Raw genomic sequence first — 22,721 nt, forward strand, 5'->3', positions numbered from 1 at the left:
TAAACCGATTGAAGTGCTGCTGAATGGCCAACGAGGAACAGCTGTTCGCAATCGATAGGTGGTTAAGGGGGCGATCGATAGGCCAGCATCTGTTACGCAAGCGAGCAACAGGTTTGCGATCTGATTCTGATTATATTCCACATCGTGTGATCAGTCGATTCAATTATTAAATTGCTGCCCCGCATCCAATAACGTGATGTCCGCCAATATGTTGCAGGCCACGCGCAACCTCTGCGCCCAGACGCGTCGCGCGTACAGCTCCAAGGTCCAAGATGTGATGGTTGTGGCCGCCGCCCGCACACCGATCGGCAGCTTCCAGAGCCAACTGGCGCCACTCAGCGCCACCCAACTGGGTGCCACCGCCATCGAGGCGGCCATTGAGCGGGCCGGGATCGCAAAGACCGACGTCAACGAAGTGATAATGGGAAATGTGGTGTCCGCAGGACTGGGACAGGCTCCCGCCCGCCAAGCTGCAATTTTCGCCGGCCTGCCGACCAACGTGTGTTGCACCACCGTGAATAAAGTGTGCTCCTCGGGCATGAAGTCGGTCATGCTGGGCGCCCAGTCGTTGATGCTCGGTTACGCCGATGTGGTCATCGCCGGCGGCATGGAGTCCATGTCCAATGTCCCCTTCTATTTGAAGCGCGGCGCCACACCCTACGGCGGCGTCAACCTCATCGACGGCATTGTGTTCGACGGCCTCTGGGATGTGTACAACAAGTTCCACATGGGCAACTGTGCGGAGAACACGGCCAAGAAGATGACCATCTCCCGCGCGGACCAGGATGCTTACGCCATTCAGTCCTACAAGCGTTCGGCCCTAGCCTGGCAGGCCAATGCCTTTGCCGACGAGATCGCCCCCGTCAAGATCCAGCAGAAGCGCAAGCCCGAGGTGATCATCTCCGAGGACGAGGAGTTTAAGCGGATCAACTTCGACAAGTTTGGGCAGCTGGCGACGGTCTTCCAGCGCGAAAACGGCACTGTGACCGCCGGCAACGCCTCCACCTTGAACGATGGCGGTGCCGCTGTCGTTCTGATGTCCGCCGATGCCGTGCAGCGTGCCGGCCTCAAGCCTCTGGCCCGGATTGTAGCCTTCCAGGATGCGGAGACCGATCCAATTGACTTCCCCATCGCCCCGGCCTTTGCAGTGCCCAAGCTGCTGGAGCGCGCTGGCGTGCGCAAGGAGGACGTGGCAATGTGGGAGATTAATGAGGCCTTCTCCCTGGTCCCGCTTGCCAATATAAAGAAAATGGATTTGGATCCCAGCAAGGTGAATGTGCACGGCGGTGCCGTCTCCCTTGGCCATCCCATAGGCATGTCTGGAGCCCGTCTGGTCACCCATCTCGCGCACAGCCTCAAGGCCGGACAGCTGGGATGTGCGTCCATCTGCAATGGCGGTGGTGGTGCCTCCTCCATTCTGCTGGAGAAGCTCTAAGCAGGAGCTCACTTTTTCTGCAGCCTGTAACCCCAGCAACCAGAAATGCATTTATTTTGTAACCAATTGAAATTTATCTGTTAAATGTTATTATACAATATGCTCTCCCTCTCCCTCTCTATGTGTAGCTGTGTCTTTTCTTTCTTCTTCGTCCCTTTCTTGAGCATCAAATGGAATTTTGTGATGTGCATAATAAAATTATGAAAAAAAAATTACTTTATGGCATTACATAAGGCATCCCAAAGAGCTGAAAATATCCCTCACAATATTTATTGGGTATACGAAAATTCATTTAAATATAATAAAAAAAAATAATGCTGAAAAAGCAAAGTAATTTAAATTTGATTGGCATGTCTTCAGGAGCGCTGCCAACTGATTGCAATCATAGCTATCGATTCACGAAAATTACCAGCTCTAGCATGCAATCTAATAATTTTTCCCATCGCTATATAGCATAACGGACATTTATTTGCAGGTTAATGTACTTTTTCGTTCTAAAAAAAAACCAATGTTTTGAAGACATTTGCACCTCCCTTTCAGCTTGCAGTGTGACCCCATCTGACCGATATGAGCTCCCAAAGGAACACGATCAGTGAACAAAAGTAAAGTGCCGCGGCAATTACGTAAATTCCCCAGAGATCCGGCTGCCTGATGCTCCTTTCCCGGTACAAGAATGTGCTGCGAAAGTACTTCTCGCTGGCCAATTGCCCGGCCCAGTAGTGCATGAGGCCGACGGCGCGAATGGACATGACCAGGTGGTCAAACTGCACCACCAGGTGCGAGTGCTTTGGCAGATAGATGGCCAGCTGCTGCTCCAGTACGTACTGCGGTACAATGTAGTAGGCTCCCGCCCTGTGACCACTCTGGGTGAGATGCAGCAATGCGTCCTGCGCCAGGAGTCCGAAGAAATGCGGATGTGTGCCCGCCAAAGTCTGCTCCGAGCACTGGTCCAGCCGACGCAGTATCTCATCGTCCAGCTCAGATGCGACGATCACAGAGCGCTGGCTGATAAACTGCTGTAGGCTAGACACCACGCGGAGGTCCTGCATTGAGATGCGACTCATCACAGCCGTATAGCCGCGCTCCACCAGCTCCATGAGGCTGCGCGGCAGCGTCTGGTGCACATGGTAGCGCACGATCAGAAAGAGCAGGGCCGCGTACATGGCCCGCACGATCAGCGTGAAACACAGCCAGCTGCCGAAGAGCAACTGCAGCGAGGCTTGCTTCAGCGGGGCCACAGGCACGCCCAGGGCAGCAGCGTAGACTGCCAAGAAGAGGGAAACTCGATCCCCGGCCCGCCAGCACAGCAGCAGAAGGATACCAAAGAAGCCGAGGAGGCTGCCCAGCAAAAAGAGCCAGGCAATGGTCTGGAAGGGAAAGAACCAGATCTCCAAGCTGGTCAAATTGTGGGAATTCAGTAGGAGGCAGCTGACCAGCTTGTTGGAGTAGTGCGGAAACACGGCCGTCAGATTGGCGGCATATTGTACCCGCTTCCGCACATAGCCGATGGCCAAATGCGCGATGCGGTCCTGCATCTGTGGAGTACAAGAAAACACTGAAATGGAAGCTGGAGGAGGAGGCAGTGCCTTCTTCTGGCCACTCACCAACTGCTCCAACAGCTGCTGCTCTGTCCAGGTGGTGTGACTCTCCTGCTGTTCCTGCAGTCCCCTGAAGCGTATGCTGAAGTTCATCCGCTTGGCTAGCTCCAGGAGCAGGCGACCCTCCAGACCCCTCAGTTGCTGCCGTCCGTCCACATCGAAGAAGGGCTGGACCCGGCGGGCCAGCACCACCAGCGGACACTGCTGAAGGTTCCGCAGCTTCGATGGAAAGTAGTCGCGATGCTGCCACTCTCCCTCCGAAAATTGGTTGATCTTCGTTGGCATTGTGTCGCCGCACTGGCGGTGGGGCGCATAGGGAAAGTACGTGTGCAGGACTACCTGCCCGCCAGAGCTTTGGGTCATCACGTTGCAGTTGATGAGCTGATTGCGCCAGCAGTAGGCGAACACACCCAGCATGTCCTGCGGAATCAGGGCATCCCGCTGTTGTAGGAATATGAAATAATACTCGCTGGCATCGGACTGTGCGGTGTACGTGTGGATCTCAATGTCGCTGGAAGAAGGACGGAATGAATTAGCGGAGGATTACCGTTCTGGTACCGTTACCGTTACAGCAGTGCGTCCAACGAGTCCACCAGCAGCAGATTGTGCGTACGTGGACCCTCGATGCGTTGCCGGCTCTGGTTGTGATTGTGGTGCACCAGCTGGATGATCATTGTGTCCACGCTCTCGTACAGCAGCTGCATGATGTTCCGATAGAAATTGAGTGGACTAGGCCGGCGGCACGACAGGATAACAATGAAGGCGGGCGCTAGGCGCTGGTAAAAGTCCTCGATGAACACGCGCAATGCGCTCGCCACAAACTGATTGATGGCCGCCGCCTGCGTCTGAGCACCGCTGTACTTCATCGACTCAAAGTGGAGCAGGCTGGTTATGTTCATGTCGCTCCGCCGGGCTGGCTGCTTACTAATATGGATGGCATCGCAGACCAGCTGCTCCAGCGGTTACCCGGCGGAGTGGTCTCTGCTTTGGCCACTTTCTGATGTTTGCCTCTCATTAGTCGTCAACGATGGACAATGGTGTGCGGCGATGGGTCGTTAGAACAAAGTCAAACAAAACTCTGTTGTGAGGTCATGCACGCAGTGCACATCAAACTGGCTCAAACAATTGCCTAAAAATATACAATACTTGTCAAAGACTCCATCGATACGGTGGTGGGTGTTTCGGTTACACTTTCTGAAGGTATTAGAGACAGTAGACAGACTGTAGACAGTCCATAGTTTCTACTTTATAAGCATGGCATATTCCTATTGTATGGTATGTATTACATATAAAATATCCATGGTTTGAGCCTCCGGAAAACGCAGCTTCGTTCAGTAACAAGCTCTCTGTCGAAATCGGGTGCAAAAATGTGTTCACATACTGCATCTTTCAGGTGGAATAAAAGGTAAACTATTTAACGTATGACTCTGTTTTTGGTATCTCTTATTTGGTGTATTCCTTATTATTAATACGCAATAAAGCTTGGTTGGTTGCATACACAGTTCTACAGATGAAACAACTTTTCAAATAGTTTTTGAGTGATTTGATCCCTGAATATCCGTGAGACTTATGTTTTGTACTAGTATAATCTTTGAATATCCCTGTACCTAAGTTTAGAGGCACATAGTGCTACTGCTACATCTTTTACTGAATGAAAACAGGAATATCTTCCTTCTTCAGTACCTTCAAAGGTTAGCATTTCTTCTAAATCTATTCCCTTATGAGATGTAAGCTTTATTCAATAAAGTTCGTGCCGATCACCAGGTCAGGAATCCAAGAAATTTACGAGCCTATGCTCTTATAGTTATCAAATGACTCTGGATATTGCCTCTTTGTTTATTTTATAAAGAACAAAATTTGCAAATGGCGTTGATTTTCGACGAGTTGAGCGTGGCAGCGTGGTTTCTGCAACGAGTGGGATGGCAGATCGAGATTGTGTTGCCAGAAAAGAGCGAGTGATGGTAAATTAAGTGCAGAAAATCAATCCATTTTTATGAAAATAATTATCCAAATAGCTTTAAAAAAAACTAAATCCGAAGACGGTTAACGAAGGAATAATAAATTTATACGCATAGATGTATACATATATTAATTAGAGTAGCTATCGATAAGGTCCATTCGTGACGCCATTTTATGAAGTGCAGGCATCAAAAGTAGTCTAGGCAACCCTGCCACTTGGAAGCCGCTGTCAAACGCTTTCTGACTGTGAACAAAAAAATTACTTTGGAGATTGCATATTGCACAGTTTACGATGAGCGCCTCTGAACCCGTTCCTAACGGCTTAGATGACGCCTTCCGTCTGACCAGCTACCTCGAGCTGAAGGGCTCCGGCTGCCAGGTACCCGAAAGCGTGGTATCGGAAATGTTTAATAGCCCCGCCATCAACGGCACCTCCCAACGTCAGGAAACGCAGCTGCAGCAGATGCTGCGCCAAATGAGCATCGACACCTGTGCTCGTGGTGGAGGACAGCGCCACCACTTGCGCATCGAGTGCCGGTACCCGATCATCGACGATCCTTGCGCCTTGGGGAAGATCATCTGCGCCGAGGCGCTCGGCAATTTCTACGCCCTTGGCATTACAGCTTGTGATAAAATGATGATGATGGCTTGCCAGCCCCCTCAGATGTCCAACAAGGAGTTCACTGCTGTATTCTCGATGATGGAGACAGGCTTCAAGGAGTGCTTCAAGGGCACCTACGGAAAGGAGATGTGGGCCATGTACATGCACACTAGCTGTTTCATGATCGGCGGCTTGGTCTCGGCCTACTGGCCGCAGCACCATCTGGTGGCACGCGGCAATGCTCTGGATGGTGATGTCCTGGTGCTGACCAAACCCCTGGGCACCCAGGTAGCCATCGATGCCTATGACTGTATAGGTCAGCCGGAACGCTGGGAGCGCTACAAGATGTTCGTCTCCGAAGAGGATGTCCGTGGGGCCTATCAGCAGGCCGTCAAGACGATGTGTCGCCTCAATCGCCAGGCCTCGAACCTCATGCACGTGCACAATGCCCATGGGGCCATGGCTGTGTCCGGGTTCGGTATCCTGCATCATGCCAACAAACTGGCTTCGCTCCAAAAGAAGCCAGTGTCGTTTGTCATTGATACTTTGCCGGTGATCAGCAAGATGGCAGCTGCTGCCAAAGCATCGACCGTTGACGATAAGTGCCCCCTGCTGCAGGGTCTTTCTGTTGAGACTTCCGGTGGCCTGCTCATCTGCATGCCCCGTGAGGAGGCCGTTGCTCTTTGCAATTTCATCGGGGCGTATGGTGACGGCCCGGCCTGGATCATCGGCACTGTGCAGAACGGCATCCGGAAAGCCTCCATCATCGAGAATGTTAAAATCATCGAGGTTTCTGAATAGGTAGTGGATTATATTAGCTCTTATAATAAATAAATCGTCCAATAAATTGCTTCCGAAATCGAGTTCTACACTGAAAAGTTACATTACAGCTTCTCGGAGGCGACCCCTTTCTAATGGGCTAGCAATTAGGATAAGGAGCAGAAGGAGAGCTTGGAATGATTAAACAATTGATGTATGTATTGTTCCCATGCCATGCGTTTACTAAAGGGGTGGGAGAGGGAAACCACCATTTTGCAATGAGAGAGCAATTAGAAAAATAGGCAAGCGGAGAGCATGGAATGTGCTAGAAATTACGAGGAAGACATAAAACATGGCGTCAAAGCGCTCTCAGTCGCGCTGAACGTAAAACAAGGCACGAAAGAGAGCGCGTTGCGGTAGCGGACAACCATGTATCTTTTCATTCTGTTCTAGAAGGAGATAGCATGGAATGAGCGAGCACACACACATAAGCCACCGACGCATTGCATTTGTAATGCTCTCGCTCTCGCTCTCTCTCTCTCAGCTTCCACTTCTCGCTTTCCAGAAAAAAAAACATGCGGTTTCCAAGCGGAAATGTTGAAAATCAAGCGGGAAAATTGTCGAGTGAATGTTCAATAAAGTCTAGCAGTGATTAAATATAAAAAAAGTAAAAAAATCAAACAATTTTCGTGCCACTATTTAAGGGTTAGCATTAGCAGAAAACCAACGTGTGCTCGCAAGCTCACAAAAAGTGCTAAAAATATAAAGAGTGTCCAAAAAGCGAACTGAGAGGAATAATTATTTGGTTGTTTTCCATCTTTCTGCCGACAATATTGTGGTGGTGGTGGGTATACCCCCCAAAAATCAAAGCCACGAATAACACACTTATTTGCTTTTAATTAGCTTCACAGATTGGGATCTAAGACAAGATGTAAAGGCCGGCTATGGCAGGGCCCCAAGCCCATGCCGAGGCAGAACGCCGCGTCAGAACTAGAAGGGCGATTGGCGGCGCAACATGAACACCAGCAGCGTGATCTACAGCAGCTACGTGGAGCGTTCGCGCATCGACCTACAGGTGGAGGAGGCCAATTTGTATGTGGCCCGTGCCCTGCGGTATGTCATCGAGAACGTGCTGGCCCAGCTGAGTGCCACGCTGGTGGTGACGATTTCCACGCGTCATGAGGGTACTGCCCGCTGGTTCGAGTATGTGATGAACACACTCGTTTATTCGTGGCGTGTGGCAGCAGTGCAGCTGCTGCGATTCAGCACGGATTTTGAGCGGGTGCGCGTGCCCGGAAGGAAGCGTTTCAATCTGATGTTGGTGGACTCCTACGAGGGGCTGGTGTGAGTGTTGGGGCCTTTGGGGGATGGACTTGCGATGGACCAATCCATTCTCATTTGCGTTTCTTTGCAGTAACTCAAACATTACCGAGGACAATGTGTAATATTCGACGCTTGTCGTGCCGTTTATTTGAATTATGAACGGCTAACTCCCAAAATTACAGCCTAAAACTAGGCAGAAGAAAAAAAAAAATTCGAGTTGCAGAGCTTGTGAGCTTTAACCATACATAGAGTATCAGCTGTTTTGCGACCAAGTGGCAACACTAAGATATGCAATTTTTCTGCTTTGCACTATATTTCATTAAATATTGCTGTGGCTGGATTCTGTATAACAGAAAAAGACCATAGAAGGTGTGGAAAAAACGTGGGTTGCTGTACCTAGTAGTCCCAGTCTCTGTCTTTTTTACCTCGTGGCCGTCAGAGTGACCGGCAGGGAAAAAAGAAGTCTGCTTGAGCGGACCCAGTTCTCTAAACAAGGTCAAGCCCAAAGTCAAAGCCTAGTGCAAGTGCCAAGTGCGGCTCAAAGTGATCGTTGAATTTGAGTGGACGCGCCAGTTATATATCGCCAATACTGGGGCAGCCGTTCGACCATTTGGAAACGAGCGCCCCCAGTGTATCAACATTTTTCGAAACAGTGGTGCAATTCTGTTGAGGTAATTATCCACCCAGCTGCAGCGACCCGTTGAAAAATGTTCTGTTCTTTCCGTGTAGGATTAGCACCACTAGTATCTACGTATTGAAACGCTGGTCTAGAAGATACGGATTGGTTATTCCCGGAGACCTCTTGGCCACGTGCCCGTACCACCGTTCGGTAGCCGAGGGCATGGACTTGCTCCTCAAGTAAACCCGATCGGTGTGCTCTGCAATCTTCGCCTGGACACGTTCGACCCATGGGGATGAGCTGAGTGACTCTTCAAATAAACCAGTCCCCCCCCACGAGCAATCCAGTGGGCGAGGGTACCTAACCTCACGCCGCAGATGGACCGCGGTCATTGACCCCTGGCATCGGAAGCAGCTGATGTTACCTGCGCCCGGTACAATCGTGTGCCACCTTCAGACCTCGAGTAGGAACTCGGTCTCCAGCCGGGAAGCATCGAACCCGCATCGGATTTAGTTATATTCTCTATCTTTCTTTCGAAATTAGACCCGATATGCGAAACCCTGTTTTTTTTTAGCCGCTTTCTGTTTAACAATGTTCTTTTGATACGGCAAAAATGTGCAAAGCCAAGTAAATACGGTATAAACAAAAAGGGAATTCCTGTCCATGGGCTAAGTCGAACTTGAACAAATGAGTAGTGTATTAATACCAATTATTTTTACAGTTTTTGATTTTGGTTGCCACGCATTCATCTCATCATCTATGCAGATACTCATCACAATCACACACATCATCATACTCATCCACCCATCAAATCACCTCATCCAACACACAACGAAAGATCTTTCTGCGTGGGAGTCAAAGTTATTAATCGTTTCGTAAGTGATTATAAAAAAAAAAAAAAAAAAAACAAGTAAGCCATCTGAAAAGAATGAATGTGCGGTAACTATTCGTTGGTCTTCAACCATGATCACGGTTTTACACACGTAGTACTCATGCCTTTAAACGACTTTCCATATACCCGATTTTTGTCTGGTTTTGGCACTGCCCAAGTACCGTAATGACATATGACGTTTCCTTGTTCATATGATGAACACGTACCTATTTCTTGCCTTTATCTATACATACTACTAATCATTTTTATAGATTTAAGAACCTTATACGCTACCTCGCCCCTATGATACTCTTAATACTAGTAATACCCTATAAATGTAAGACGATACCGAATAGCAGGCTTATATTAGGGACTAGATCCTATTAGCGTGAGGTTTTATAGGCATTTAAATGAAGAATTATGGATTGTTTAAATAAAGTAGTTTTGGAAATGAACCGTGGCTAAATAGATTATATCGGAACCATGCAACCTCGAAAAACGGAGATGTGACCCACCGCAGTCTTTGTTGGAGGGATCCTGACGATTAATAGGTGGCCCTGAAGGATCATGGTAGGGTGGGCGTTCTCGCCAATGGGCGATACCGCAGCCGACAAAGATCTGACCGGTGATCTTCTTCGTTCACGTGTACATGCTGATCTGTCCCTTTGACCCCCCTGTATCCCGTTTCCTAGTATCCTTTCCCTACTCGTACGCGATTTTTTTTATAAATTCTTATCTCGACCATTTGCCAGAGCTATAAATGGGTAGTAAAATTTCCTCCATGCCCACACCCCGCCGACCAGAGACAAAAGCCGAAGCCAGCGCGTACTTCCTACTCCCGTTTACTTATCATCAGCTCCTCGACCCTGTACGTTGTATGCTACAGGTAAAGACAAATTTTAAATGGCAATTGGTTCGAAAAGTCTGTCACGATTTTATGGCAGGGTTTCGTAAAGAATTTGTAAAATTTGGCGCCCAACGTGGGGCCCTTCTTCGGCTTGCCCCGACCAAGAAAGTTTTATAAAGTCATCAACACCAATGCGAGCTGCATCTCAATGCAGTGGCACAAGACTTATTCCTTCATCCATTAATTCCCAACAGATATACATGGTCGTGCATTGTCTGGGTGATTGACTTCGAGTAGCTGGATTGCGTAGCAGTTTCTAAAAGACTTTAAAGCCCCGCGCTCGAGGTTAATCAAATTACTAGGCATAGTAACGAACCTGTAGTATCTGGCCGGATAGGCCACTCCGCTAAATAGCGCGTTCTAATGTTTCGGTCGGATTTAGGTTTCAAAGTGGATTAGCTCTACTGCCTACCCACCAAGATGGGAGCGTGTTGTTTGGGGGATGAACTTGTCCATACCGTTGCTGATCATTGTCTGCCGTTTTGGCCTGGATCAGGTTAGTCAGTGGTTTAGAGCTACGGCCTGCCCGCGAACGAAGGCAATAGAATCGGAGATGGTATATTTCCTGGGTCAGCATAACCTTGTCTACTTCTTCAGTTTTTCTATTGTTGTTCCGTTTTTTTTGTTTGACAGACGTAGGTGGAATGGCTCTACTGTATTGTGGTTCTGGACGACCTACAGTTTTTGCGACCTACAGTATAAGTAGAGGGCCATCGGTTTGTCAGGGTTTCGGATTGCTCGGATATCCGTCAGTGGTGTAGAACTACCGAACGGTCCCAGTTCATCCGATGACTCATTGTACTGCTTGTTGATTGTTAATAATATCACCAGAGTCAGTGGGGGACACACTCCTATTAGACGAATGTTGCATGGTTTCCGAATTTTGTGGATACAGAGTAGATATATCGATCGTTAAAAGTTAATAATCGAGAGTAGAAAAGAAAATCATATATTAGTAAAATTAGGATAGGATGTCATTGGATTGGAGTGTTGACGAGATTGATCAAAACGACCATTCCGATATTATCTGTTGTATTTGCGTAAGACAGGTAGAATATCGGACACAGCTTTTAAGAACAAGTTGTAACCACGTATTTCATTTAGTGTGTTTTAATACGAGAAGAGGTGAAAAGACCGTGTGCCCGGCGTGCAACAAGCCCCTACAATCATCTGCTCCTAGCTTAGCTGAGGAATTAGCCGTAGCGCAGGCGTCCGCCTCGAACGTAGAGTCTTCTCAGCTTCGAATGAGAACCAGATCACAGCGTGTGACAGCAGGTCCAGCTGCGAACACTGAAAATTTACCTTCCGTTGGTCCAACTGAAGTCGGTGTACCAATCATGCCAGTTCAGAGTAGCGAGCCAGCGAATGAAGCAAGCCCAGGCTTGGCTCAAATGGCACAGGCGTTGACGGACGCTATGGGTCAAATCGGGTTGTTGTCTCAAGCCATGACTCAAATGACTCAGACTATGGAAATAGGATTCCAACGTTTGGCAAGTCCAACGGTACAGCCGCCGAATGACCAAGCTGCTAGATCTTCACAGCCTAGTGGAGAAAATCAAACCTTCGAACAGTTGTTCCAAATACCAACTCGAGAGTCCGTAGGTGCCCCGATAAATCAGGCTAATGAGTCTAATGTCTCGGTAACCCCATGGGGATCCCAACAGATAGCGGGACTACGACCAGATAGGATTGGACAAATAATCGCAGGATGGAAGGTGCGGTTTTCCGGAAATTCGTCCATGTCGGTGGAAGATTTCATATATCGGATAGAAGCGCTAACCAAGCAGACCTTAGAGGGTAATCTCGATCTAGTGGCCAGAAACGCCATTTATTTATTTGAAGCCAGTGCGAGCGAGTGGTTTTGGCGTTACCATAAAAGCGTACCATCCGTGACCTGGCCGCAGCTAAGTACAGCCTTAAAAACTCGATTTAGAGATGGGCGTACCGATCTGGAAATTCGTACGGCAATAGTGCAACGAAAGCAGAAGCCGCACGAACTATTTGATACATTTTACGAAGCCATTGTAACCTTGTCCGACAAACTAGTCAACCCCATGTCCGAAATGTCGCTGTTGGAAGTGCTAAAGTCGAATCTCTTGGCCGATATCCAACATGAAATTTTATACATTCCCATTCTGTCAGTAGCACAATTGCGCAACATAGTGCGTACTCGCGAACGGTTTTTGCAATCAGTGGCTAAGCCTATGGGCAGCGCTGAGCCGAAGCGTAATCCTATACGACGACAGGTGCATGAAATTGTGGTACAGACAGACAAGGAAGGCGATGAGGTCGATGAAACAGAACAGCTAGATATCGCTGCAGTAACCCTTTCCTGTTGGAACTGTGGTTGTCAGGGGCATCGGTATCAAGACTGCGTAGGTGATCGCACCGTCTTTTGTTACGGCTGTGGCAAACGGGATACGTATAAACCGTCGTGCTCTAGGTGCAACGATCCAAAAAACTCGTCAAGCCGTGCACAATCGACAGGTGCACGCAAACCAAACAGTTCGAAAGCAACGAACACCATTTAATGGACGTTTCGACAGTTCCATTACTCCCTGACTTAAAAAAACTCTCAGACATTCCTTCACCCACTTGTATTTTACCCCCAAGTGAGGACCGAATTCCATTACCGACTCGATCTCGAAAGCGATTGCTCCAATATCGGCAAACTGTCAAAACCGAGCGCTCTAACGTATTGGCGTCAGTCGTTAATACGTCTAAGGACTGGCGACCCTATGCGGAAGTCACCGTACTGGGAAGGACGCTCAGTGGACTGATGGACACCGGTGCATCCATAAGTTGCATAGGTGGGAAGTTTGCGGCCGACCTGGTTCAGAATCCGAACCAGATCAAGCCTGGGAGAGCAGCAGTACGTACGGCGGATGGGCAGAGCCAGCCAATAATTGGCAAGGTCACCACCGAAGTGGGTTTTCAAGGCCAGAAGAAAGTCTTGAAATTGTTTGTAGTCCCATCCTTGGCGCAAGACCTATATCTAGGCATAGACTTCTGGTCTCGTTTTAATTTGTTACCTGCTTTTCTAGCCAATAAATCATCCAGTCCAGAGGTGTCAAGCTTAGCATTTGATAGTACGTTACATGTGTGTTTGTCGAAGCATCAGCAAGCTCAGTTAGCAGAGACGGTCAACTTGTTTCCCTCCTTTGCGAAGCAAGGTCTGGGAAAAACCGGCTGGTTGTCGCACGATATTGAAGTGGGCAGCGCAAAGGCAATAAAGCAACGACATTATGCTGTGTCTCCAGCCGTTGAAAAGCTAATGTACGTAGAGGTAGACCGAATGTTAGCTCTTGGAGTAATCGAAGAATCAGATAGCGCATGGTCGTCACCCGTGGTCCTCGTTCGTAAACCGGGAAAGGTGCGATTATGCATCGACAGTCGGAAACTGAACGAAGTCACTGTTAAGAATGCTTATCCCATGCCATTGATCGATGGCATTCTCAGTCGGCTTCCTCGAGCTGAGTTCATTTCAAGCATCGATTTGAAGGATGCCTATTGGCAAATTCCGCTGGAAGTAAGCGCTCGTGAAAAAACGGCGTTTACCATCCCAGGGCGCCCGTTGTATCAGTACACGGTCATGCCCTTTGGGTTGTGTAATGCACCCCAAACGATGTCCAAGTTGATGGATAAAGTGATACCGCCATCTCTACGAAATGAGATATTTATTTATCTAGACGATTTGTTGGTGATCTCTGAATCCTTTGAGCAGCATATTCAAGTCCTCAATGTCCTGTCTGCCCGATTACGCGAAGCTGGTCTGACCATAAACGTGGAGAAGTCCAAATTTTGCCTAAAGGAGATCAAATACCTAGGACATATTATAGGCAACGGAACGATCCAGACAGATGTTGAGAAGGTCCAAGCGATTCAAGAGTTTCCGGTCCCCCGATCCGTGAAACAAGTCCGTAGGTTCTTAGGTCTCACTGGTTGGTACCACAAATTCATAAAAAATTATGCGGGTATCGCAGCGCCAATCTCAGATACACTTAAGAGCAAGCGAAAATTTGAATGGACCGATGAAGCACAGATCGCGTTCGATGCCTTAAAATCACAGATGTGTAACGCTCCTGTGTTGCACAGTCCCGATTTTACCATTCCTTTTTCAATCCATTGTGATGCGAGTCACACAGGAGTGGGTGGTGTCCTGATGCAATCAGATGAAGATGGCAACGAGGTACCCATCGCTTTTATGTCACGCAAATTGAACCAATGTCAACGTAATTATTCCGTAACCGAAAAAGAGTGTTTGGCAGCGGTCATGTGCGTCAAGAAATTTAGAGCGTATGTAGAAGGGCATCAGTTTTCCATTATTACCGATCATGCCTCATTAAAATGGCTGATGTCACAGGCTGACCTAAACTCGAGACTAGCTCGATGGGCCCTGAAACTGCAAGGCTTCAACTTTAAGATTTTTCATAGAAAGGGTAGTCAGAACATCGTTCCGGATGCCTTATCACGAGTGCATACCGAAGACTTATCGTATATTGGCATTGATAGCCTAGTGGACCTTCAATCGGAAGCGTTTAAATCCACTGACTATCAGGAACTCATTGCGAAAATTCAAGCTAATCCAGATCGTTTACCTGATGTAAAAGTAATGGATAACCTTCTGTATCGTCGAGCTGAACACGCCACTGGTGAGCAAATTAGTGACGACATGTGCTGGAAACTGTGGGTTCCCAGAGCTCTGGTGACAGAAGTGCTTAAACAAGGCCACGAACATCCCTTAGCTTCTCACAGTGGGATCAATAAGACGCTAGAACGAGTTCGACGCTTCTATTATTGGCCAAATTTAGTGGGCGATGTAAAAGCTTTTATCAACCATTGCGAAGTGTGCAAATGTTGTAAGCACCCCAATCGTCCTCTACGCCCTCCAATGGGCAAAGCAGGAGAGACCTTTCGGCTATTTCAGAAACTTTACGTCGATTTTCTAGGTCCGTACCCCCGAAGTCGATCTGGAAATATAGGCATTTTTGTAGTACTCGATCATTTTTCTAAATTTCCTTTCCTAAAAGTGGTAAAGAAATTTACGGCGGATGCCGTAATTCGGTTCATGGAGGAAGACCTGTTTCATTGCTTTGGAGTCCCGGAAGTGATAGTGTCAGATAACGGTGTTCAATTCAAGTCACACAAGTTTAATGATCTGTTAGCGAAATACCAAATTCGACATTCGTACACCGCCGCCTACGCTCCCCAAACCAATGCCTCAGAGCGGGTAAATCGCTCAGTACTCGCTGCTATCAAAGCGTACATTAAGCCCGATCAATCCAATTGGGATGAGCAGATTAGCTTCATTACTTGTGCGTTACGGTCCAGTGTGCATGCAGCCGTCAAAAGTAGCCCATATCGTGTTGCTTTTGGCCAAAACATGATTACTGGCGGTTCCACTTATCAACTCCTACGAAACCTCAGTATGTTGGAGGACCGAACTGTGGTATTTGATCGCGACGATTCCTTCGAGCTAATTCGCAAGACCGCTGCAGAAGCAATGAAACAGCAGCATGTTCGAAACGAAAATATCTATAATCTTCGAAGCCGAGAAGTAAACTTTCAAGTGGGTCAAGAAGTTTATAGACGAAATTTTGATCAGAGTAGTTTTGTGAAAGGCTTTAATGCGAAACTGGCACCTACGTTTCGGAAAGCCCGCATTAAGAAAAGACTCGGGAACAGCTACTATGAGCTGGAAGACTTCCAGGGTCGCTGTATAGGTAAATATCACGCAAAAGATATTAAACAATAAATCGTATCAAGCACTCCAAGTGTGGATCACGCTTTGGTTAGCAAGACCCCAAAGTGTGATTTCAGCGGGGGGGTGTAATATTCGACGCTTGTCGTGCCGTTTATTTGAATTATGAACGGCTAACTCCCAAAATTACAGCCTAAAACTAGGCAGAAGAAAAAAAAAAATTCGAGTTGCAGAGCTTGTGAGCTTTAACCATACATAGAGTATCAGCTGTTTTGCGACCAAGTGGCAACACTAAGATATGCAATTTTTCTGCTTTGCACTATATTTCATTAAATATTGCTGTGGCTGGATTCTGTATAACAGAAAAAGACCATAGAAGGTGTGGAAAAAACGTGGGTTGCTGTACCTAGTAGTCCCAGTCTCTGTCTTTTTTACCTCGTGGCCGTCAGAGTGACCGGCAGGGAAAAAAGAAGTCTGCTTGAGCGGACCCAGTTCTCTAAACAAGGTCAAGCCCAAAGTCAAAGCCTAGTGCAAGTGCCAAGTGCGGCTCAAAGTGATCGTTGAATTTGAGTGGACGCGCCAGTTATATATCGCCAATACTGGGGCAGCCGTTCGACCATTTGGAAACGAGCGCCCCCAGTGTATCAACATTTTTCGAAACAGTGGTGCAATTCTGTTGAGGTAATTATCCACCCAGCTGCAGCGACCCGTTGAAAAATGTTCTGTTCTTTCCGTGTAGGATTAGCACCACTAGTATCTACGTATTGAAACGCTGGTCTAGAAGATACGGATTGGTTATTCCCGGAGACCTCTTGGCCACGTGCCCGTACCACCGTTCGGTAGCCGAGGGCATGGACTTGCTCCTCAAGTAAACCCGATCGGTGTGCTCTGCAATCTTCGCCTGGACACGTTCGACCCATGGGGATGAGCTGAGTGACTCTTCAAATAAACCAGTCCCCCCCCACGAGCAATCCAGTGGGCGAGGGTACCTAACCTCACGCCGCAGATGGACCGCGGTCATTGACCCCTGGCATCGGAAGCAGCTGATGTTACCTGCGCCCGGTACAATCGTGTGCCACCTTCAGACCTCGAGTAGGAACTCGGTCTCCAGCCGGGAAGCATCGAACCCGCATCGGATTTAGTTATATTCTCTATCTTTCTTTCGAAATTAGACCCGATATGCGAAACCCTGTTTTTTTTTAGCCGCTTTCTGTTTAACAATGTTCTTTTGATACGGCAAAAATGTGCAAAGCCAAGTAAATACGGTATAAACAAAAAGGGAATTCCTGTCCATGGGCTAAGTCGAACTTGAACAAATGAGTAGTGTATTAATACCAATTATTTTTACAGTTTTTGATTTTGGTTGCCACGCATTCATCTCATCATCTATGCAGATACTCATCACAATCACACACATCATCATACTCATCCACCCATCAAATCACCTCATCCAACACACAACGAAAGATCTTTCTGCGTGGGAGTCAAAGTTATTAATCGTTTCGTAAGTGATTATAAAAAAAAAAAAAAAAAAAACAAGTAAGCCATCTGAAAAGAATGAATGTGCGGTAACTATTCGTTGGTCTTCAACCATGATCACGGTTTTACACACGTAGTACTCATGCCTTTAAACGACTTTCCATATACCCGATTTTTGTCTGGTTTTGGCACTGCCCAAGTACCGTAATGACATATGACGTTTCCTTGTTCATATGATGAACACGTACCTATTTCTTGCCTTTATCTATACATACTACTAATCATTTTTATAGATTTAAGAACCTTATACGCTACCTCGCCCCTATGATACTCTTAATACTAGTAATACCCTATAAATGTAAGACGATACCGAATAGCAGGCTTATATTAGGGACTAGATCCTATTAGCGTGAGGTTTTATAGGCATTTAAATGAAGAATTATGGATTGTTTAAATAAAGTAGTTTTGGAAATGAACCGTGGCTAAATAGATTATATCGGAACCATGCAACCTCGAAAAACGGAGATGTGACCCACCGCAGTCTTTGTTGGAGGGATCCTGACGATTAATAGGTGGCCCTGAAGGATCATGGTAGGGTGGGCGTTCTCGCCAATGGGCGATACCGCAGCCGACAAAGATCTGACCGGTGATCTTCTTCGTTCACGTGTACATGCTGATCTGTCCCTTTGACCCCCCTGTATCCCGTTTCCTAGTATCCTTTCCCTACTCGTACGCGATTTTTTTTATAAATTCTTATCTCGACCATTTGCCAGAGCTATAAATGGGTAGTAAAATTTCCTCCATGCCCACACCCCGCCGACCAGAGACAAAAGCCGAAGCCAGCGCGTACTTCCTACTCCCGTTTACTTATCATCAGCTCCTCGACCCTGTACGTTGTATGCTACAAATGCGGACTTTGATGATCAGGAGTATTACTTCATCTTCCTGCAGACACGCGATCATCTCATACCCATGGAACTGGGGCTGATCCTGGAACATTGCCTGGCGCATTACTGGCTGCACTGCAACGTGATGATCCAGACAGCCGACGTGGATGTGCTGGTTTACAGCTACTACCCGTACACGTCGGACCACTGCCAGGCGGCGTATCCGGTGCAGGTGAATCACTTTGATGGCCAGCGCATGGTCAACCCGACCATGTTCCCCGAGAAGCTGCACCAGCTTCACGGCTGTCCCATCTCCGTGCTCACCTGGCACCAGCCGCCCTTCGTGGAGCTGAAATGGGACGAGCACAGCAACAGCCTGCGAGCCAGCGGCTTTGAGATCCAGCTGGTTGACCATCTGGCCCGCCTGCTCAACTTTACAGTGGATCTGATCAACCTGACGCTCATCCAGCCGCAGCTCTATCGCCTGGCCAATGGGAGCAGCGAAGGACCCATGGAGTTTGTAAGTAAACCGCTGGGATACCCCCCTTTCCAGTCACTTGAACTCCTCCTCCTTCTGGTGTAGCTCCTCGAGAGGCGGGCCAATCTTAGCCTGGGGTACTTTCGGAAGACGGCACGCCGGAACCAGCTGCTGACCACCGGCATGTCCTACTACTCATCGCCCCTGGTGGCTGTGTTGCAGCGCGAGACCTATCTCATTGGTTCGCTGGCACTGCTCACCTTTCCCTTCGAGTGGACGGTGTGGCTAATCTTGCTCGGGTCCCTGGCTCTGCAGATAGCCATTCGGAGAGCTGGAGTCCCGGTGCTGGAGCTGCTGTTGGGCCAGTCGCTGGCCCGCCTGCCACGCTCCTGGCTGCACAGGCTGGTCTTTGCCCACTGGCTGTACGCCGTGATGCCACTGAGGATCTGCTACCAGTCGCTGCTCTTCCACCTGATCCGGATGCAGCTGTTTGCGGCGCTGCCGGTCTCCCTGGAGCAACTGCTGGCGGAGAACTTTCAGGGCGTGTGCACCGGCAATACGCTGCGAATGCTGCACGAGATGCCGCTGGTGGCGGGCCGGACGGAGAGCTTCTCGGGCCTGGCCACGCCCTACGACCAGGAGGTGCTGGATTCACTGCAGCAGACTGGCGGCCACAAGGTCTTTGCCATAGCAGGGATGGACGTGACTCTGGCGTATCTGCGGTCCAGCAGCCGTCCGGATAGCTACCATGTGGTGGGGCAGCCGGTGAATGTGGAATATGCCGGCCTCTACATGCCCAAGCACTCGTATCTGTACGAGAAGGTGGACCACGCCATCCGGCGGCTGGACGACACCGGATTCATACAGGCTTGGCGACGCGCCGCCTTCGTGGCCCACCGCAGGGAGGAGAAGCTGCCACAGGAACATGATCGACGCCGGTACATCAGTAATTCCCAATTGTCCGGCGTCTACAAGCTGATGACGGTGTTGTATTCCATTTGTGGCTTCGTTTTTGCCGGGGAGCTGCTGCTCCAACGCTGGCGAGACCGTCGGACTGGCCGAAGAACTTAGTTAAGAGCCCAATCGATTGCCCCAAGCACCCCTCCCAATACTCCACTGCGTTCTGTGACCATTAATCATGGGGAAGAAGTTTTCCTTTTCCTGCAATTAAACGGAAAGTCACACAAAAACTTCCTGGGATTTCCTTGGCTGCCCATGGCTCGGACGCCATGTTCGAGGGTCTGTTCATTCGTGAAGCAACCGGAGAATGAACATAACCGGGCTGCTCAGCTCGTACTGCGATCTGTCCGGCGAGCAGGAGAACCAAATCAACGAATTTGTGGCCCGAGCCCTGCTGTACGTTGTCCACCATCATATACTCAGTGTGACGCCCTCCCTGGTGCTGATCCTGTGCTGCCGGAGCGAGCACACCTGCAACTTTTACAACGAAATGATGAGCACCCTCTTCCGCAACTGGGGCCTGGCACCGCTGCAGATTGTCAAGGTGGAGCAGGGGGTGCCCTGGCGTCCTGTTGCGGGGCGCAGGCACTTCAATGTGATATTCACGGACTCGTTTGCGGCCTTCTCGGAAATCCGGATGGAGTACTATGCCCGCGAGTACAACTACAATGAGCACTACTTCATCTTCCTGCAGGCGCGTGACCATCTGCTGCAGGAGGAGATGCGCCAGATCTTTGAGTACTGCTGGCGCTACCACCTCATTCACTGCAGCGTCCAGGTGCAGAAGTCCAATGGGGATGTGCTCATATACAGCTACTATCCGTTCAGTGAGCGCAGCTGCTCGGATATGTCGCCGCAGCTCATCAATCGCTACAATGGCAGCGCTCTCCTCGAGCCGGAGATCTTTCCGCGCAAGCTGCGAAATCTGTTTGGCTGCCCTCTGCGCTGTGCCCTCTGGAATGTGCCACCTTTCGTTGAGGTACACGAGTCGGAGAGCACCGGCGCCAGCGTCAGCGGTGGCTACGAGGGTCGCCTGCTTCTGGCCCTCGCCGAGCGGATGAATTTCTCCATAGCCGTGCGTCAGCTTCAGGCGAAAAGTGTCCGCGATGAGGCCCTGGAGCTGGTGAGTCTTGCTCTCTTGATCAGTTAATCGATTTTGAATAGATTGATTTTCCAGCTGCGGCGTCACGAGGCTGATCTGACGCTGGGCGGTATCCGGCAGACGGTGGACCGCAGCCTGCTGGCCACCTCTACGCACAACTACCACCAGAGCCGCGAGGTGTTCGGCATCCTGGACTCCAGCTTTGAGTTGAGTTCGCTCGACATCCTTTTCTATCCATACCGCCTGCAGATCTGGCTGGCCATTGTCGGGGTCCTGGCCCTGTCGGCGCTCCTGCAGCTGGCCATCGAACGGCTGCTGCGCGAGACGCGGCCCGAGTCCAGGCTCTGGCTGAATCTGGAGCTGATCTTTGTGGGTATGCCGCTGCTGAGGGCGCCACACTCGCACAGCGGACGCCTCTACTGCCTCATGCTGATGCTGTACACACTGATCATTCGGACGGTGTACCAGGGCCTGCTCTATCATTTGATCCGCACCCACCAGCTGAACAGGTGGCCACAGTCCATCGATGCCCTGGTGCAGCAGAACTACACTGTGGTCCTAACGCCGTTGGTGCACGACGTGCTCTCCGAGATACCCAGCGTGCAGCACATGACCTTCCGCATTCTCACAGACGTCGAGGAGACGGTGCCCCTCGAGTACTTGGCGGCCAATCCGCAGGAGCCACGCCTTGTCTCTGCCTCGGCCCTGGAAATGTACATCCACTTCAATCACCTGAGGGCGGAGCGGGCCCAGAGGATGGGCCAGAGGCTGGGGCAGCCCGTGGAGGCCGATCACTTCGAGATCATTGCCGAGGACATTGTGAGCCTGCAGATGACGATGTACCTCAGCAAGCACTCCTTTCTCATCGATCACCTGAACGAGGAGATCATGTGGATGCGATCCGTGGGCCTGGTCTCCGTTTGGGCACGCTGGGAGCTCGTCGGGAGCTACCTTCGCAACGAGCAGGGATTCAAGGAGCTCGGTCTCGTGGAGCTCTACGCCATGTTTCTGCTGGTGCTGGTGGGTCATGTCCTGAGTCTGCTCATCTTCCTCCTAGAGCTACTCTCCCAGCGATTGGTTTCCCTGCAACGGCTGTTCTTGTAGCCCCACTTCCCACTCCCCACTCCCCACTGCGGTGTCCGGCGATTTGTAAACCTCTTACGGGCCGACACATGCCGTTTGCATGTCGCTGACACTAACGGGGTTGGCAGTGGAGGCGGTGGCACCACCACACAAAAACCACGCCCGACCCCTGTCTGAGGCACGGCACAACCTGTCTGTGTCTGTGTGTGTGCTCCGTTGATGGTGTTCATTTATGGTTATGCGCCTCATGCATAATACTGACACCGAAACCTGTCACGCACATGCCCCGATACCGCCACCCACAGCCGTTGGAGGGAGGTGGTGCTCTGATGGTGAGGTGGGTTGGGGTGGGGTGGGGTGGTCTGCCTTGGGAGGCACCACCACGCCCTACCGTGTACGCAGCAATTAGTTTAAGTGATGAACGCTGATTTGTTAATGCATTACAGCTAACAGTCACGGGTTTCCTATTCGTACAATTCATTTCAATCGCTTGGAATCGCTTGTAATCGCTTGGGAGTTTGCGTTTTCCTTATGGTATACAGTGCGCTTCGCATCTAAAGGTCAATCGATAGTATGTAATAACAAATCGCTGAATTCGCTGTCAAAACTTCCCATAAGCGAACGGCAACAGAGACCATTCGACCAAGTCACGTGTGAACGTGGTAGCCGAAGACCCTGAAACATTTGTCCCCGAAAAAGTTATATTTTATTCAAATAAATGAACGAACAATATCAACTGCATCTAGAAGCTAAAACATCCATCTTTGGAGATACACTCGTCATCGTTACCGGAACTGGGCGCTTTTACCAGCGAGAGAACGAACTAGTATAATTTCCTGCCACTCGATCTCGATCCATAGCGTCCATTGATGTTGCTACAATGGCATTCTGTTCACATTCAACATGGATGATCCCTTGTCGAGGTGCCCTTATTCTCAGACACCGAAGACATACTGAGA

At 49.4% G+C, this 22,721-nt stretch overlaps 6 protein-coding genes and 1 long non-coding RNA gene across 7 annotated transcripts; 6 read left to right on the plus strand and 1 right to left on the minus strand.

Moving 5' to 3' along the window:
• Positions 1–80: 80 nt before the first annotated feature.
• Acat1 (Acetyl-CoA acetyltransferase 1) lies at positions 81–1,549 on the plus strand. Its single transcript, XM_001355171.4, has one exon. It carries the CDS (start codon positions 197–199, stop codon positions 1,433–1,435), a length of 1,239 nt encoding a protein of 412 aa, XP_001355207.2. The 5' UTR covers positions 81–196; the 3' UTR covers positions 1,436–1,549.
• A 42-nt stretch (positions 1,550–1,591) lies between these two features.
• On the minus strand, positions 1,592–4,094 carry Ir7g (Ionotropic receptor 7g). The gene is made up of 3 exons (XM_033381536.1): positions 3,604–4,094; positions 3,040–3,544; positions 1,592–2,970 (listed from the first exon to the last, which is right to left on the minus strand). Exons 1-3 carry the CDS (start codon positions 3,930–3,932, stop codon positions 1,972–1,974), a joined length of 1,833 nt encoding a protein of 610 aa, XP_033237427.1. The 5' UTR covers positions 3,933–4,094; the 3' UTR covers positions 1,592–1,971.
• A 1,190-nt stretch (positions 4,095–5,284) lies between these two features.
• Positions 5,285–6,394, plus strand: LOC6901817 (inactive selenide, water dikinase-like protein). The gene has a single exon (XM_002134449.3). The coding sequence runs from the start codon at positions 5,285–5,287 to the stop codon at positions 6,392–6,394; it is 1,110 nt and encodes a 369-aa protein (XP_002134485.2).
• A 514-nt stretch (positions 6,395–6,908) lies between these two features.
• LOC26533097 (uncharacterized) lies at positions 6,909–7,797 on the plus strand. The gene is made up of 3 exons (XM_033384237.1): positions 6,909–7,196; positions 7,256–7,696; positions 7,767–7,797. Exons 2-3 carry the CDS (start codon positions 7,368–7,370, stop codon positions 7,795–7,797), a joined length of 360 nt encoding a protein of 119 aa, XP_033240128.1. The 5' UTR covers positions 6,909–7,196; positions 7,256–7,367.
• Positions 7,798–7,955: 158 nt separating this feature from the next.
• Positions 7,956–8,828, plus strand: LOC117184477 (uncharacterized). The gene is made up of 2 exons (XR_004469857.1): positions 7,956–8,346; positions 8,405–8,828. It is a non-coding gene; the product is annotated as an uncharacterized lncRNA (long non-coding RNA).
• A 9,336-nt stretch (positions 8,829–18,164) lies between these two features.
• Positions 18,165–19,807, plus strand: Ir7f (Ionotropic receptor 7f). The gene is made up of 2 exons (XM_033382266.1): positions 18,165–18,659; positions 18,723–19,807. Exons 1-2 carry the CDS (start codon positions 18,225–18,227, stop codon positions 19,686–19,688), a joined length of 1,401 nt encoding a protein of 466 aa, XP_033238157.1. The 5' UTR covers positions 18,165–18,224; the 3' UTR covers positions 19,689–19,807.
• Positions 19,808–19,824: 17 nt separating this feature from the next.
• Ir7e (Ionotropic receptor 7e) lies at positions 19,825–22,565 on the plus strand. Its single transcript, XM_015186677.2, has 2 exons — positions 19,825–20,700; positions 20,755–22,565. Exons 1-2 carry the CDS (start codon positions 19,885–19,887, stop codon positions 21,781–21,783), a joined length of 1,845 nt encoding a protein of 614 aa, XP_015042163.2. The 5' UTR covers positions 19,825–19,884; the 3' UTR covers positions 21,784–22,565.
• Positions 22,566–22,721: the final 156 nt, after the last annotated feature.

The sequence above is a fragment of the Drosophila pseudoobscura genome, chromosome X (genome assembly GCF_009870125.1).
Source record: "Drosophila pseudoobscura strain MV-25-SWS-2005 chromosome X, UCI_Dpse_MV25, whole genome shotgun sequence".
NCBI classification, from domain to species: domain Eukaryota; kingdom Metazoa; phylum Arthropoda; class Insecta; order Diptera; family Drosophilidae; genus Drosophila; species Drosophila pseudoobscura.

Bases quoted from the DNA above. Each gene is read 5' to 3' on its own strand.
- Acat1 (XM_001355171.4), top strand. From the start codon at position 197: ATGTCCGCCAATATGTTGCAGGCCACGCGCAACCTCTGCGCCCAGACG.
- Ir7g (XM_033381536.1), bottom strand. From the start codon at position 3,932: ATGAACATAACCAGCCTGCTCCACTTTGAGTCGATGAAGTACAGCGGT. The intron at 3,545-3,603 runs GTAACGGTAACG...TCCTTCTTCCAG, and splicing joins GACTCGTTGGACGCACTGCT to CGACATTGAGATCCACACGT. The intron at 2,971-3,039 runs GTGAGTGGCCAG...TGTACTCCACAG, and splicing joins AGCAGCTGTTGGAGCAGTTG to ATGCAGGACCGCATCGCGCA.
- LOC6901817 (XM_002134449.3), top strand. From the start codon at position 5,285: ATGAGCGCCTCTGAACCCGTTCCTAACGGCTTAGATGACGCCTTCCGT.
- LOC26533097 (XM_033384237.1), top strand. From the start codon at position 7,368: ATGAACACCAGCAGCGTGATCTACAGCAGCTACGTGGAGCGTTCGCGC. The intron at 7,697-7,766 runs GTGAGTGTTGGG...GTTTCTTTGCAG, and splicing joins GACTCCTACGAGGGGCTGGT to TAACTCAAACATTACCGAGG.
- Ir7f (XM_033382266.1), top strand. From the start codon at position 18,225: ATGGAACTGGGGCTGATCCTGGAACATTGCCTGGCGCATTACTGGCTG. The intron at 18,660-18,722 runs GTAAGTAAACCG...CTTCTGGTGTAG, and splicing joins GCGAAGGACCCATGGAGTTT to CTCCTCGAGAGGCGGGCCAA.
- Ir7e (XM_015186677.2), top strand. From the start codon at position 19,885: ATGAACATAACCGGGCTGCTCAGCTCGTACTGCGATCTGTCCGGCGAG. The intron at 20,701-20,754 runs GTGAGTCTTGCT...TTGATTTTCCAG, and splicing joins GCGATGAGGCCCTGGAGCTG to CTGCGGCGTCACGAGGCTGA.